The following is a 13,613-nucleotide window of genomic DNA, read 5'->3' as shown; positions in this document are numbered from 1 at the left end:
TGCAAGCATAAATTTACATTATATTTTTATAAATACTGTACCTAGGGGTCTGAGTGATAGCACAATGGTGTAGGGCATTTGCCTTGCACGTGGGCTGACCAAGAACAAATCCAGGTTTCATCCACAGAATCCCATATGGTCCCCTGAGCATGCCAGGAGCAATTTCTGAGCACAAAGCCAGGAGTAACACCAGAGTTCTGCTGGGTGTGGCTTCCAAACAAAAAAAAAATTTTAATATATATATATATATATATATATATAATACTATACCTAGAAGTTCAAGGTCAGCAATTGTATAGCTTTGATGCCCAGGAAAAATCTGAACAATGACATCTTAAAAAGAAGAATTTCTTTTACACTTATAGGTATACTTATTCTTTTAGACGTATACCTTATAGGTTTTATACTTATACCTTATATAGGTTTGTTTCATTCTTTAAGGCTTACACCATCATACTTGCTGCTTTCATTCCCTTTGGTTTTGAAGGGTGCAATTTTAAGTTTATACACTCTAAAGTTTTTGTTGTTGCTTTTAATGGTAGTTTGCTTTATGATTGTTGTTGCCATATCTAGTTATGCTCAGGGCTTTCTCCTGACTTTGTGCTCAGGGATCACTCCTGGAGGTGCCGAGGGGACTATGTGCAGTGCTGGGGATTGAACTGGGGTCAAACTCATTGGCTACAGGCAAGATAAGCTCCTGAATGCTTTTAGCATCTCTCTGATACCTAGAAAACAAATTCCTAGAGGCCAGCCCCAAAAGTGATGGGGCTGCGTATAGATCATTTCTGGCCTTCTGGCCTAGTAGTATGTCTTCCTATAGCGCAGGAGATGGTGGGGTTACCTTCCAACATTTCAGCAATTTCCTTGCCCATCTACCCTGTTTTCTAAACTAGATGCAACCCCCAAATTTGCGGTGTTTGTGACAGTTTCTGGCTTTTGCAGCACAGACACCCTTCACACTAGCCATTTAGATATAAGGTGTGTACTCTGTTAGGAATCCAGGTTTGTGGTACCTGGCAATTCTGTCTCCAATTTTTCAACCCCTACTCCCCCCAAAAAAGGAACATCAGCATGCCAGGAATTTTCGTGTGAAGTTTTAGTTTTTTCTATTTCCAGGCCACACCCAACCCTTCCTGTAATCTTTGTACTTTGGATTACTTCCAGAGGTATCGGGTTCTTACACTTATTTTTTGCTTAGTGAATTGGAATTCTACTTATTTTTTTTTTTGTTTTTCGTTTGTTTGTTTTTTTGTTTTTAGGCTACACCTGGCAGTGCTCAGGGGTTACTCTTGGCTCTGAACTCAGAAATCGCTTCTGACAGGCCCGGGGACCATATAGGATGCCTGGAGTTGAACTCAGATCTGTCCTGGGTTGGCTGCATGCAAGGCAAATGTCCTACCATGGTGCTTTCTCTCCAGCCTCTCTACATTTTTTTAAATGATGTTTTGTTTTGAGCTTTGGAATGACTGCATACACTGAATACACTGAAAATATTTCAACACTTGTTCATTGGTAGAGAGACTCATACGCAGTGGTGCTCAGTTTCATCTTGGTGATGCTTTTGAAGCCATCTAATCAAGGAGATTGAAATCATGACTCCAGCAAGCAGAATATGTGCCCCTGAGTCTTGGACTCCATCTCTACCCCTGACTTAGTGCTCAGAGACTAATCCCAGTGGTGCTTGGGATCAAACCCAGGTCTCCATCATGCAAAACATGTGCTTTAGCCCTTTGAGCATTCTCCCTGGCCAAGACTTATTTTTTAAGGTTAAAAATTAGAATGAAAAGAGGCTAGAGAGATAGCATAGTGGTAGGACGTTTGCTTTACATGCAGCTAACCTGAAACGGACCCAGGTTCAATCCCCGAGCCTGCCAGGAGTGATTTCTGAGCACAGAGCCAGGAGTAACCCCTTAGGTGTGGTCCAAAACCAAAAAAGAGTTAGAATGAAAAGTGTCTGAATCTTATTCATTTGGTTTATCTCATCTGTCTCCGAAACAGTACTGCTATTGTCTAAACTTTACAAAACATCACTATCTTTTGTTGCTAGTATGTGTTAGAATCACATTTGTGGTAGGAATGCTGAAAAACAGATCTGTTATCATATCACTGTGGCGAAATGTACCTTAACCAGAATATAAACACATGCAGCACTTCCTGAGTCATTTCACTAGTAAAACTTTCCATTCTTTTGCTAGTTGCCAAAAATTCTTCTGTGTGTTAAAAATTCAATGTGAACTCCAAAGATAAGCAGAAGTTGGCACCAAAAAAAAAAAAAAAAAAAAAAAGGAGCGGGTCTCTTTTTGGTGTTTTCACATCTCTACTCCCAATTCCATTTCTGCAGTAATTGCCTTTCTAAATTCCAAACTCTAAATTCAGTGCACATCCCTTTCACACGCTGAACTGATCCTATATTTGTACTTAAATCTATGCAGACTGAGTCCTATTTGATTAAGGTTTAAGCTTAGAAGAAGAAAATGCTATTTAAAATAATACCTCATTCCTTGTTGAGTCTCTTCTTACTTTTTGAACATACCAAGGATGAAAGAAGTACAAAGAAGAGAGGATTTGGAGAAAATTACATTGGGTCAGTACCAAAAGGCTTTGTAATTTCTGTTAAGTATTATTTTTTTCCCTGCGTGTCACATGTGTACTTAGTTGGTAGCTGTGGCTTAGGTTTGAACCTTGATGCCCGACTATTAATTCTATTTTCTAAAGGAATCTTGATACTAATTCTAAATGATAGGGAAATTGTGACCAAAAATAAGCAAATATAATTTGGACTCTAACAGATATGTTAGGCACAGCGTTAAATGCTATAAATAAATTCTTATTTAGTGTTCCTGACAAATTAATATGTTGATTCATTTGTGATATTTTTCAATGGGAAGACAAAGGTTGAGAGTATTTATATCTAAAACTTTAATGTTCAAGATCATCCAGCCAGGAAGTGCTAGAGCTGCGATTTCAGTTTAAGTTGTCATAGGATAAATGTTCTATTCTTTAAATAATGTGCATTTTTTTTCTACATCTGGAGTTTTAAGGTTTTGGAACACCTGCATAGTGAAGTCCTGCTTCCAGTACTAAGACAATATTCATGTCTTCAAAAGACAGTCTAAAGAACACAGAAATATCTAATAATTTGTTTATTTTTTATTTATTTTTTTATTTTTTGGTGTTAGGGCCACAGGTGATGCTTAGGGGATACTCCTGGCTATGTGCTCAGAAATCGCTCCTGGCTTGGTGGACCATATTGGACGGTGGGGGATAGAAGTCCGTCCTAGGCTAGCATGTGCAAGGCAGATGCCTAACAGTGCGTCACTGCTCTGGCCTCTGAAAATAGCTAATAATTTAAAAATCAGATCCATATTTGGCAACTCAATCCAGCCACTTTGTCCATTAAAATTATTTATGAATACATGACGTAATGGCATTTGCCTTTTATAAATATATGTGAAAAATACTGACAGTTGAACATAAATGCTTAGTATCTATTTCTATATTTCAGTAATAGAAATAGAAAGAATTGAAGATTAAAAATTGCATTTAAGGGTTAACATTTTTTCATTACTAAGCTAGTATAGTACTCTGAGATGATAGCATAATCTGTAGATAGCTTAATTCTGAAGTTTAAATAGCTTATGCTTTTATATTTGTGGCATGGATCTTTTATGCATCTTTTACATAAGTAAAACTTTAAAACTTTAATTATTAGTAGTCATGAATTTGTTTATAGTGATTTTTAATATTGGTGCTATTCAGAAAAACGATATCTTGAAATAGTTCAAAGAAGTTAGAAAATCAAACTTCAAAGTAATCCAAGCAAAAAGTGCTTATATATATATATATATATATATATAAATTTTATTTATTTATTTATTTATTTTTGGTTTTTGGGCCACACTCGGCAGTGCTCAGGGGTTACTCCTGGCTGTCTGCTCAGAAATAGCTCCTGGCAGGCGCCGGGGACCATATGGGACACCGGCATTCGAACCAACCACCTTTGGTCCTGGATCAGCTGCTTGCAAGGCAAATGCCGCTGTGCTATCTCTCCAGGCCCAAGTGCTTATATATTAATTAAAAGTTTGTTTTAAAGTATTATAACAATAAGAGATAGACAGTAAAGCAGGTAGGGCATTTGCCTTGCATATAGTCCACTGAGGCTTGATCCCAAGCACCTGAACACCTATGAAAGTGCCTATAAAACAAAACAATATGGGGCCGGGCGGTGGCGCTGGAGGTAAGGTGCCTGCTTTACCTGCGCTAGCCTAGGAGACGGACAGCGGTTCGATCCCCCGGCGTCCTATATGGTCCCCCAAGCCAGGAGCGACTTCTGAGCGCATAGCCAGGAGTAATCCCTGAGCGTTACCGGGTGTGGCCCAAAAACCAAAAAAAAAAAAAAAAAAAAAAAAAACAAAAAAAAAACAACAAAACAATATATATGCATATATATATTACAAAAGACACCATCATAATCCTTTTACATGCTAATTATTATTAAATACCTTTTAAATTTGCAATAGGCAAATATTTAATTATAGGCTTAAGTTAATAGAGCAATATCTAATTCATCTTAACGATAGGTTTTATTTCTTGGGTTTAATTAAAAACTGAACATCATCCAACAAATCCTTTATCTGGTGTAAAATTACTTAATCAGTGTTTAATTACTACCAAATATAATTTTTAGTTTTTACATATTTATAGTGAATTAACACCACTTTATCTCTGTTGCACATTAAATCTTTGTTTCTCTTTGATCACACCCATTGGTATGCATATTATTTCATCAACCTGGAAAAACAGAAACAAAATAAATCCTCAACTTTTCCCTTGCTACCACTCCTTATTTTTTGCTTCCCTTTACAGTATAACTCCCTCAAAAGTTTCAGGGTCTGATCTTTTCACTTATTGTCTTACCACTGCCTCTTGAAGTCATCAAAACAGTCTTCTAAACAATCTGCATAGTAAGGAGTCTTCTCTGATACAGCATTGAAAATCTTCAGGACAGGATGGCAAGTGAAAAGAGCAAGGCAGAAGGCAGTATAAGTGATGTGTTTCCTTTAGAAAATGCTGAAATTGTGAGTCTGTTTTTTGCCAATATTGTCAAAAGCTATTAAAGAACATATAAGATATTGATTTAAATGGTTTCCTAGAGGAAGCAGAGCTAGCAAGGAGGTGGGTGGGCACAGACAGCAGGAGAGTGGGGAGTTTTAGTGTTTAATTTTGCCTTGTCATTTGCCTATCACTCATTGAAATAGTATCTTTACTCTGTCCCCAGTCTATATTCTAAGGATGAAATAGTATCTTTACTCTGTCCCCAGTCTATATTCTAGGACTCATTATTAGTCAGATGTACCATTTGTATGATAAAGCATGCAGAAATTCTTCACTCATGGAAATCATTGTTTCAGCTTCCTTTCTCATCTCCTACTACTTACTCAGCTTACTCATCCTTTTCCAATCACATCTGCTAATTTGTTGTTGTTTGTTTTGGGGCCAGACTTGACAGCACTCAGGGGTTATTCCTGGCTCTGTGCTCAGAAATTACTCCTGGCAGGCTCGAGAGACATATGGGATGCCAGAATTCAAACCAAGATCAGCCATGTGCAAGGCAAATAAATGTCTTACCCACTGTGCTATCACTCTGGCCCCATCACCTGCTAATTTTTGAATCTACAAACGTGCTCCCAACACAAGGCCTTGGAAAACTTGCCTAAAACATGTTCACTAGATATTCTCATGGTTTCCTTCTTTTGTTTTTGTTTGTTTTATTGAGCCACACCCTGCGGTGCTCAGGGAGACCATATACATGATTATTTTTGCTTCCTTATTTTTGGGGATTGAACCTGGGTAGGCCGCATGCAAGGCAAACTCCCTACCCTCCAGCCCTAACTTCTTTTTTTCCTTTGGGTGGCATGTATTTTGTATTCCAGGACTGTGACTGGAAGATCAGGAAACTCTTTGAAAGAGGCATGTCAAGGCACTCATAATAAGCATTTCGCACTCACAAATTAGCAGGCAACCAGGTTGATTGATCAATTTAGGAGATTCTCTTCTTGGCCACCTCTTGTGGAATGGATTTATGAACAGAGGCTCCATGTTGAAAGTTCTGTCTGCACCAGCCCCGTGGACTCCCTTTAAATGAACAAGATTACGTACAGCTCTTGCTCAAAGAGCAATACAAAGCCTGCCATGCCTGGGGCTGTCAATAAGGGCATCATTGGAGAAGTCCACCCAGCCATAAAATTTCATCACTCCCTTAGCTCAAGGAAAAATGCACAGATGCCTGTTCTATATGTAGGTTTTGCCTTTTATTTCTGGAGTGCCCCTATCTGCCCCACTTTCTGAGATGTCTAAGAAGGCCATCTCATGGGGTCTGACTTGCTGTCACAAAAATGCCATGAAATAACGCCTTAGATTAAGAAAGATAATTTTACAGTGGGGAAAAAAGTTGTGATAATGGATCAATTTTTTCAGCAGGTTCTAACATGGGTTCCGCAGACTGGACCTATGAATATTGATCAGCTGAAGTCTAAAAAACATGCTTAAGAGACTATTAGAGAAAACGAATTCCCATGATTATCTAGGAATAGGATCGCTTTACTTAGAACAGATTTAGAGGAGTATGCCTGGAACTTAAGGCACTTGTGGTTGCACCATTTAGCTTCATTATCCAATGATAGGTGAAGAAAGCAGAGCTTAAGAAGGGCAGAGTTTTCAGGGTTCAATCCTTCAGGATCAAGACCTTCGATGCTGGCTATTGGAGGAAATTCAATGAAGGTTGCAGACAGGGACTTGCATTGTCAGGCTTCATTATAGCTTCAGAACCACTTTGGAAATATGGCTTCTAGATTTTTCCATTAACTCTCTTGTTGTAAAACTTTAGCACATCTTCTGGCTGGTCACTACCTTGGAGACTTGATCATGAATTAGACTTAAAATGTAGGACAAGATTAATTTACTATGGTAGAAGTACTTGATTGTATCAGATGTTCTGACTACTCAGCTTCACATCTACTTGTTCTTGCCTCTAATTCTAGCCACAGGCCAGCTAATTGTTTTCCCAAGAACTTGAATTTAAATTTATGCCTTCAACTTCTTGCCTCAGGTTCCCAAAGTCATTTTCTATTTTCTTGAGCTTCGGGGATACAATAATTGGGACATTGGAATGCATATGGTATGTACCCATGTGCTGACTGCTGTAAAATCACTCCATGCACCGTATTTCCAGCCTCAGGTGAACGAGTCTAAAGCAGAGTCACTGCACAAAATAATCCACACCAGACTGAGAGTGAAACATGTGCAGTCTGGCAATCTTTTAACTTGTACGGAGAGTGAGATGCCTGCCAGAACTATGGTTTATATTGAGTACAGGGACCACCCCCAGGTGGGGAGTAAAGGCCAAGTAAGGACAGATAGTTTAGGTTATCATGAGCCAGTCCTGCCCAGGTTTACATGTAAGACAATCTGTTTTGGGATAAAACCAAGTTGTAAACAAATAGATACAAAGGAACCAGGGATGATCTTTGTTTGGGATAAAATAAGGTATAACCTAACAGACTGCTAGTTTTGGAAAGTGATTTTCCTCAGGAGATAAATCAGGATGGCCAGGAATTGATGAGTAAATGCTGATTACTAGTGATTTTGACTTTTGAGAGGAAATTTCTAGCACTTCTGAGCCTATTTGTTCTCAAAGGCACTCAGGTTTCTTTTCTTTTTACCTTCCCCTGTCCCTAAGGCTTAGTTTAAGTGCTCAGTTTAAGTGTATACATGCAAGGTTTTGTCTTAGTGGTTTTTTACAAATTTAGGTAAAAACTCCATTGTTTATAGATCCTTTTCTCCTTGTCTATACTTTAATCTCAGTTAGCATGCATTAAAAAACAAACAGGAATCGAGAAATAACTACACTGACAACTACCATGATAATGGTAGTGAGTAAGAGAAATAGAATGCCTGTCTTGAATGCAGGCAAGAGGTGCAGGAGGAGGGAGAAGGTGATGGAGGGCATTGGTGGTTGAGAATGTTGCACTGGTGAATGGGGTTGCTCTTTTTTTTTATATATATATATAACTGAAACTCAACTACAAACATGTTTGTAATCATGGTTCTTAAATAAAGATATGTATTTAAAAATAAATAAAAAGCAAACAAAACAGGAATAAGTCCTTCCAGTTACAGCAATCTGTTAATACCTCTGCATAACTGTTGAATTTTCAACCTGTTCACCTAGCAATCTGTCCACATAGCAGATTTCCTGATTTTATCTACTTTTCTTTATCCTGCCACTGACATATCAGCCATCTACTTTTTTAGTTTGTTTATTTTTGAGCCACACCTCAAAGTGCTCCTGGATTTGCAACTCAGAAAGTACTCCTGGTAGGCTGGAGTGCCATATGGGGGTGCTGGGGATTAAACCTGGGCCTGCTGAGTGCAAGGCAAAATCTCTACCTGCTGAGCTCTTGCTCCAGTCCTAGCCTTTTAGTTTGAATGTCTTTAGCAATGCCTAAGACACAAAGAACAAATTCTCAAGTAACATGTTTTATGTATAAATGATTAAATGCCAGTTTTCATGTTTCAAAAATATTGCAATCATAAAGATAAAAATGAGATTGACTTCTTACTGTGGTAACATTTCTTGAGTGATTCAATACGTAATAACAATTGTTAGAACTCATAAAGTAGTATTCCATCGGAATAATTGGGTATTTTTACTCTTTTAGGTTTTGCTCAAGCAAATGAATTTAATTATGGAATTGATAATGCTGAATTGGGAAACAGTGTACAATTAGTTTCTTCTTTTCGATCAATTTCCTGCGATGTAGAAAAAGATTCAAGTCATTCAACTCAAATTACATGCTATACCAGGTATTTACTTTAAAAAATATCTTTTGACATAGTATAAGAAGCACAATGATGCTCTTAACATTTTAATAGCTTTTACTCTGGCTTATATAATAGTATTTTCTGGTTATCATTATTAATTTTATACCTTTATTATATTGAGTTGTAGATTTTTTCCACATTAGCATAACAAAAATATATCCAATATCCTTTTCTAGGTCATTAGAGCTATTATCTTATCATTAGTGATCTCTTTTAGAAGACAAATGGCTTCTATTAAATCATAATGATGCCCCTCAAAATATCAAAATTATGTCTTCCTGTCCAGTTTGGTTAATTTTATTCAAAATGTTGGCATGGTCATTAAGATTAAAGATGATCGTTTTGTACAGTGACATTTCAAGTTCTTTGCTACCGCCCAAATTGATGTTTGTTATTAGCAATTTAGATGGAAAATTAATCATTTTAAATGACAACTTTCAAAATTGGGATGGCTAGCACTTTTTTTCAAAGGATTTCTATCTTAGACTTTTTCAGTAGTGAAAAATTTCTGAGGGGAAATTTTATTAAAACTTTAAAAAACAGGGGCCGGGCGGTGGCGCTAAAGGTAAGGTGCCTGCCTTGCCTGCGCTAACCTTGGACGGACCGCGGTTCGATCCCCCGGTGTCCCATATGGTCCCCCAAGCCAGGAGCAACTTCTGAGCACATAGCCAGGAGTAACCCCTGAGCGTTACTGGGTGTGGCCCAAAAACAAAAAAAAAAACAAAAACAAAAAAAAAAAACTTTAAAAAACAAACAAATAAGTTTTAAGGAGCTAGGTTACTATTTTTAATGATAGTAACTACATTTCTTTTTTTTTTTTTTTTTTTTTTTTTTTGGTTTTTGGGCCACACCCGGCAGTGCTCAGGGGTTACTCCTGGCTGTCTGCTCAGAAATAGCTCCTGGCAAGCACGGGGGAACCATATGGGACACCGGGATTCAAACCAACCACCTTTGGTCCTGGATCGGCTGCTTGCAAGGCAAACACCGCTGTGCTATCTCTCCGGGCCCCGTAACTACATATCTTAATGTTGCGTTTCCTTTTTTTTTGTGTGTGTGTGCCTGATATTAGAATTTTCAATATTGAGTTTATGATTCAGGTCAAATTTCTCTAGTAGAAATGGAATTTTTTGAGTAGAAATATGTGCATTAAATCAAATTTTAGATACTTTTCCCAAAACTGATATGTAGTTTGGGGCAATATTTGTTATAACCATACAGTAAGCTACACTTGCTGCATTCTTTTTATTCTTTGTCTTTCAGAGCAATGCCAGAAGATTCCTATACTGTTCGAGTCAGTGTGGATGGAATTCCCATTTCAGAAAATAATACTTGTAAAGGTCACATTAACAGCCATGCATGCAGCTTCAATGTATGTGGAATCTCTTCTTTCACTTCTGTACAAATCATCTTGCACTTTCTTTCTGGGTTTTTATTTTTCAAGTTTCTAGACTTTTATTTATTAACACACTTAAGATATATTAGAATGTAGCTAAGGATAATTTCATCCACTTGTAATTGTTGTAGAATGAAGGGGTATTTTATATTTCTTATTTTTTCCCTTTTAAAATTATTTTATGAATGAATTAACTTCCATACATTCTAATTATTTCCTTGTTCACATTATTTAAAAAATATTTCCTCTTTTTAGATTTTCATTTTGAATCTCCCCCTTTTAAATTTTCATTGGGCTCATTTTCATTTTAAATTAAAATACTTTCTTTATAAATTTCTATTTTAATAAGGCAAAATCTGACTGCCAAATAATTCAAGAAGCACGAAAAATCTAGTTACTATAGGGGCTGGAACAATAGTCCAGCAAGAAAGGTGCTTTCCTGCACATAGTAGACTGGAGTTTTAATCCCTTGCATCATGTATGCTCTCTCTTTCCACCCCACCCCACCCCCACCCCCCCCCCACCCCCGCCCCAGCCTGCCAGGCGTGATTCCTAAGTGCAGAGCCAGGATTAACCCGGAAGCATTGACAAATGTGGTCCCCAAACAAACAAACAAACAAAATTTGAATTACCATAAATTAAGTATTTTTATTAGCACTTTTTCTTCTAGTACATTCTCTATATATTTTAGTTATATTTATGTTTTAAGTTAGTCTGATATTCCAGTGTAAGATGAAATGATGTTCTTGAGAAGCTACCATGGTCCCTAAATATATCACCAAATCCAATCTCTAAATATTTTGATACCTTTCTCTCATCCCTACTCATGGAGTCATACTTGTCTCCTAGTATGAAATACTGAAATAACCCAAACAAATTTAGCCATAAAGTTATTGAATTGTGCAAATTTATTACCTTTTAATTCTTTCGATTAAGTTCTTATGTGCATCTCCATGGGAAGGCACGGAGCAAGGTGTCAAGAGATCTATCTATTCATTCTGTAATTCTAAGCTAGCCTCCATTCACTTGCTTTCTCTAGCTTCTAGATACTGTCCCCATTATGTGGGCCATGATCCCTTCAGTCTTTCAAGCTGGAAAATAGATGTTGAGTTCTTTGACATATTATTTTCCTGACAATTTTATTCCATTGTCAGACCTCTTCTGACTCTGAGTCTTTTGTCTGTCTCTCACTTTCATTCCTAAAGACTCTTGTGATTACATTGATATCACCCGCCTAATCCCAGAATCACCTCCCTCTTTAAGATCATCCCATTTAATTATGTCTGCAGTCACCTGCCATGCAAACCCAATATGTTCTCAGATTCCAAAGATTAAGATATGAACACCTCTGGGGGCCACATATCTACACCAAAGTATTCTCATCCTATTATCTCCATCTTGGAATTATTTGTTCTCTCAAATTCCCATAATTCTTTAAATTATACTTTTCTTGTATTCATTTAGTTGCTAAAGCATACTCTGATAAGCCAAGTCCTTTACTCAGTTTTGATATGTTTTGTTAGTTTTCTATCATAGGTTCAACTGCAAAAAAAAATTTTTGTAATTTTATTCCTAAAATAATTTTAACCTTTAGCCTATTACTTTGAATTGACTGACACTGATAATAAAAGGAGCATTTCATTAAGAATTCTGAGCTAGAAATATTTTAAAATTTAGGGATTAAGGAAAATATCTCAAAGCATCAGAAAAATAAACTTTACATCTTTATGTAAAAAGGAATCTTACAATAGTTCTATTATGGATATCACTAAAATATATATAAGAGGAATAGATGTTTCATAGGAGACAAAAATAAATGTAAATACTTATTGTATTATTGTTTTTCAGGCAAAATATTTCAGAACACCTACAATAAGGAGCATTACTCCTTTATCTGGGACTCCAGGTGTGTTATATAAAGATTGAAATAGCTAGTTGTGGCAATTAATTTAGTTAACTTTGGTGTATATAATTATTTTAATATATGAAAATTTATATGTGGAGTTTTATTGATTCTAAAGTAACTGAATAATTAAAATATCTTTTAAAAAAACTGTACCTGAGTATATCAACATAACATTTTAACTCTTCTCTATTGGACAGCTATTTCTCTTCTAGCGTTCATTATAATTATAATCAAATTAGTTTGTAAACCCATAGGAATCTAAATGCCACTTCTATATTTGATAATTATAAGAACTACATTTTTTCACGAATGTATATGAAAAGTATAGTAAACTTTTCTCCTAACTTTTCAATTCTTTTATTTACATAATTAAATTCACTTTAAATTTAATGATCATTTATACTTCTTTGTGAGTTAGCTGTTTCTCTTGATTTAATTTGATAAAATTTTCATATGGAATTATAAAACTTCTTTCTATTTTAGAAATATTATTTATATGTAAAATATATGATATATTTTAACTTTATTTTCTTTTAAAGTTTGTTAATTTTTTCTGTTACTTGAACACTTTTTTTTTCTTTTTTTTTTGGGCCACACCCATTTGATGCTCAGGGGATACTTCTGGCTAAGCACTCAGAAATTGTTCCTGGCTTGGGGGGACCATATGGGATGCCGGGGGGATCAAACCACGGTCCTTCCTTGGCTAGCGCTTGCAAGGCAGACACCTTACCTCTAGCGTCACCTCGCCGGCCCCATTTGAACACTTTCAATTTTATTTTCAAATTGGTAGATTTTAATATTTATTATTTCTTACTCAGTTATCATTGTTATCATTTGTTAGCTTCTAGAATAGTATTCTACATTCCAATAATGTAAATATTATTTCTGTCTATTATATATTATTTATTTATATTTATTATATATTGTTTCTTTAAAATATATAGTTTTGATTTTATATTTAATTTTAATTTTATCAGTATTAATTTTTTGCATGAAGTTCAATTTATTTTAATTTTTTCAAGTAAATCACTTACTACTTAAGTAATATTTATTGAAAAATTCACCCTGGCTTCCATGAAAAATCTCTTTAATTTTAAATATTTATATATAGATGCTTCTTTAATAACAAACCTATTATTCATGTTTTATTATATTTACTAAAACATTCAGAACCATGCTGAACAGTAGTGATAACATCAGAGACAAGTGTCTGCTTACTGGTTTTGTTGGGATTTGGTAGCAAGTATATATGTAGATAGCTTACACAAAACTTTGTTTTTAGGTACTTTAATAACAATCCAAGGCAGAATCTTCACTGATGTCTATGGAAGTAATATTGCACTAAGTTCAAATGGGAGAAATGTGAGGATTTTGAGGTAACCTTTTTTATTTTTTAAAATATTTATTTAGGAATGTATTCACTTCACTTCA

General features: G+C 35.8%; 1 protein-coding gene across 1 annotated transcript in view; it reads left to right on the top strand.

The window, feature by feature from the left end:
- Positions 1–13,613, top strand: part of PKHD1L1 (PKHD1 like 1) — a 187,918-nt gene that overhangs the window by 6,346 nt on the left and 167,959 nt on the right. Inside the window, exons 3-6 of the mRNA XM_049772942.1 lie at positions 8,721–8,865; positions 10,144–10,252; positions 12,125–12,182; positions 13,465–13,558. Of these exons, the coding sequence (XP_049628899.1) occupies positions 8,721–8,865; positions 10,144–10,252; positions 12,125–12,182; positions 13,465–13,558 (406 nt within the window). The remainder of the gene's footprint in view (positions 1–8,720; positions 8,866–10,143; positions 10,253–12,124; positions 12,183–13,464; positions 13,559–13,613) is intronic.

Source organism: Suncus etruscus, chromosome 5 (genome assembly GCF_024139225.1).
Source record: "Suncus etruscus isolate mSunEtr1 chromosome 5, mSunEtr1.pri.cur, whole genome shotgun sequence".
Taxonomy (NCBI): domain Eukaryota; kingdom Metazoa; phylum Chordata; class Mammalia; order Eulipotyphla; family Soricidae; genus Suncus; species Suncus etruscus.
Note: the sequence above shows the minus strand (reverse complement) of the source record. Positions and strands in the feature narration are given on the sequence as shown.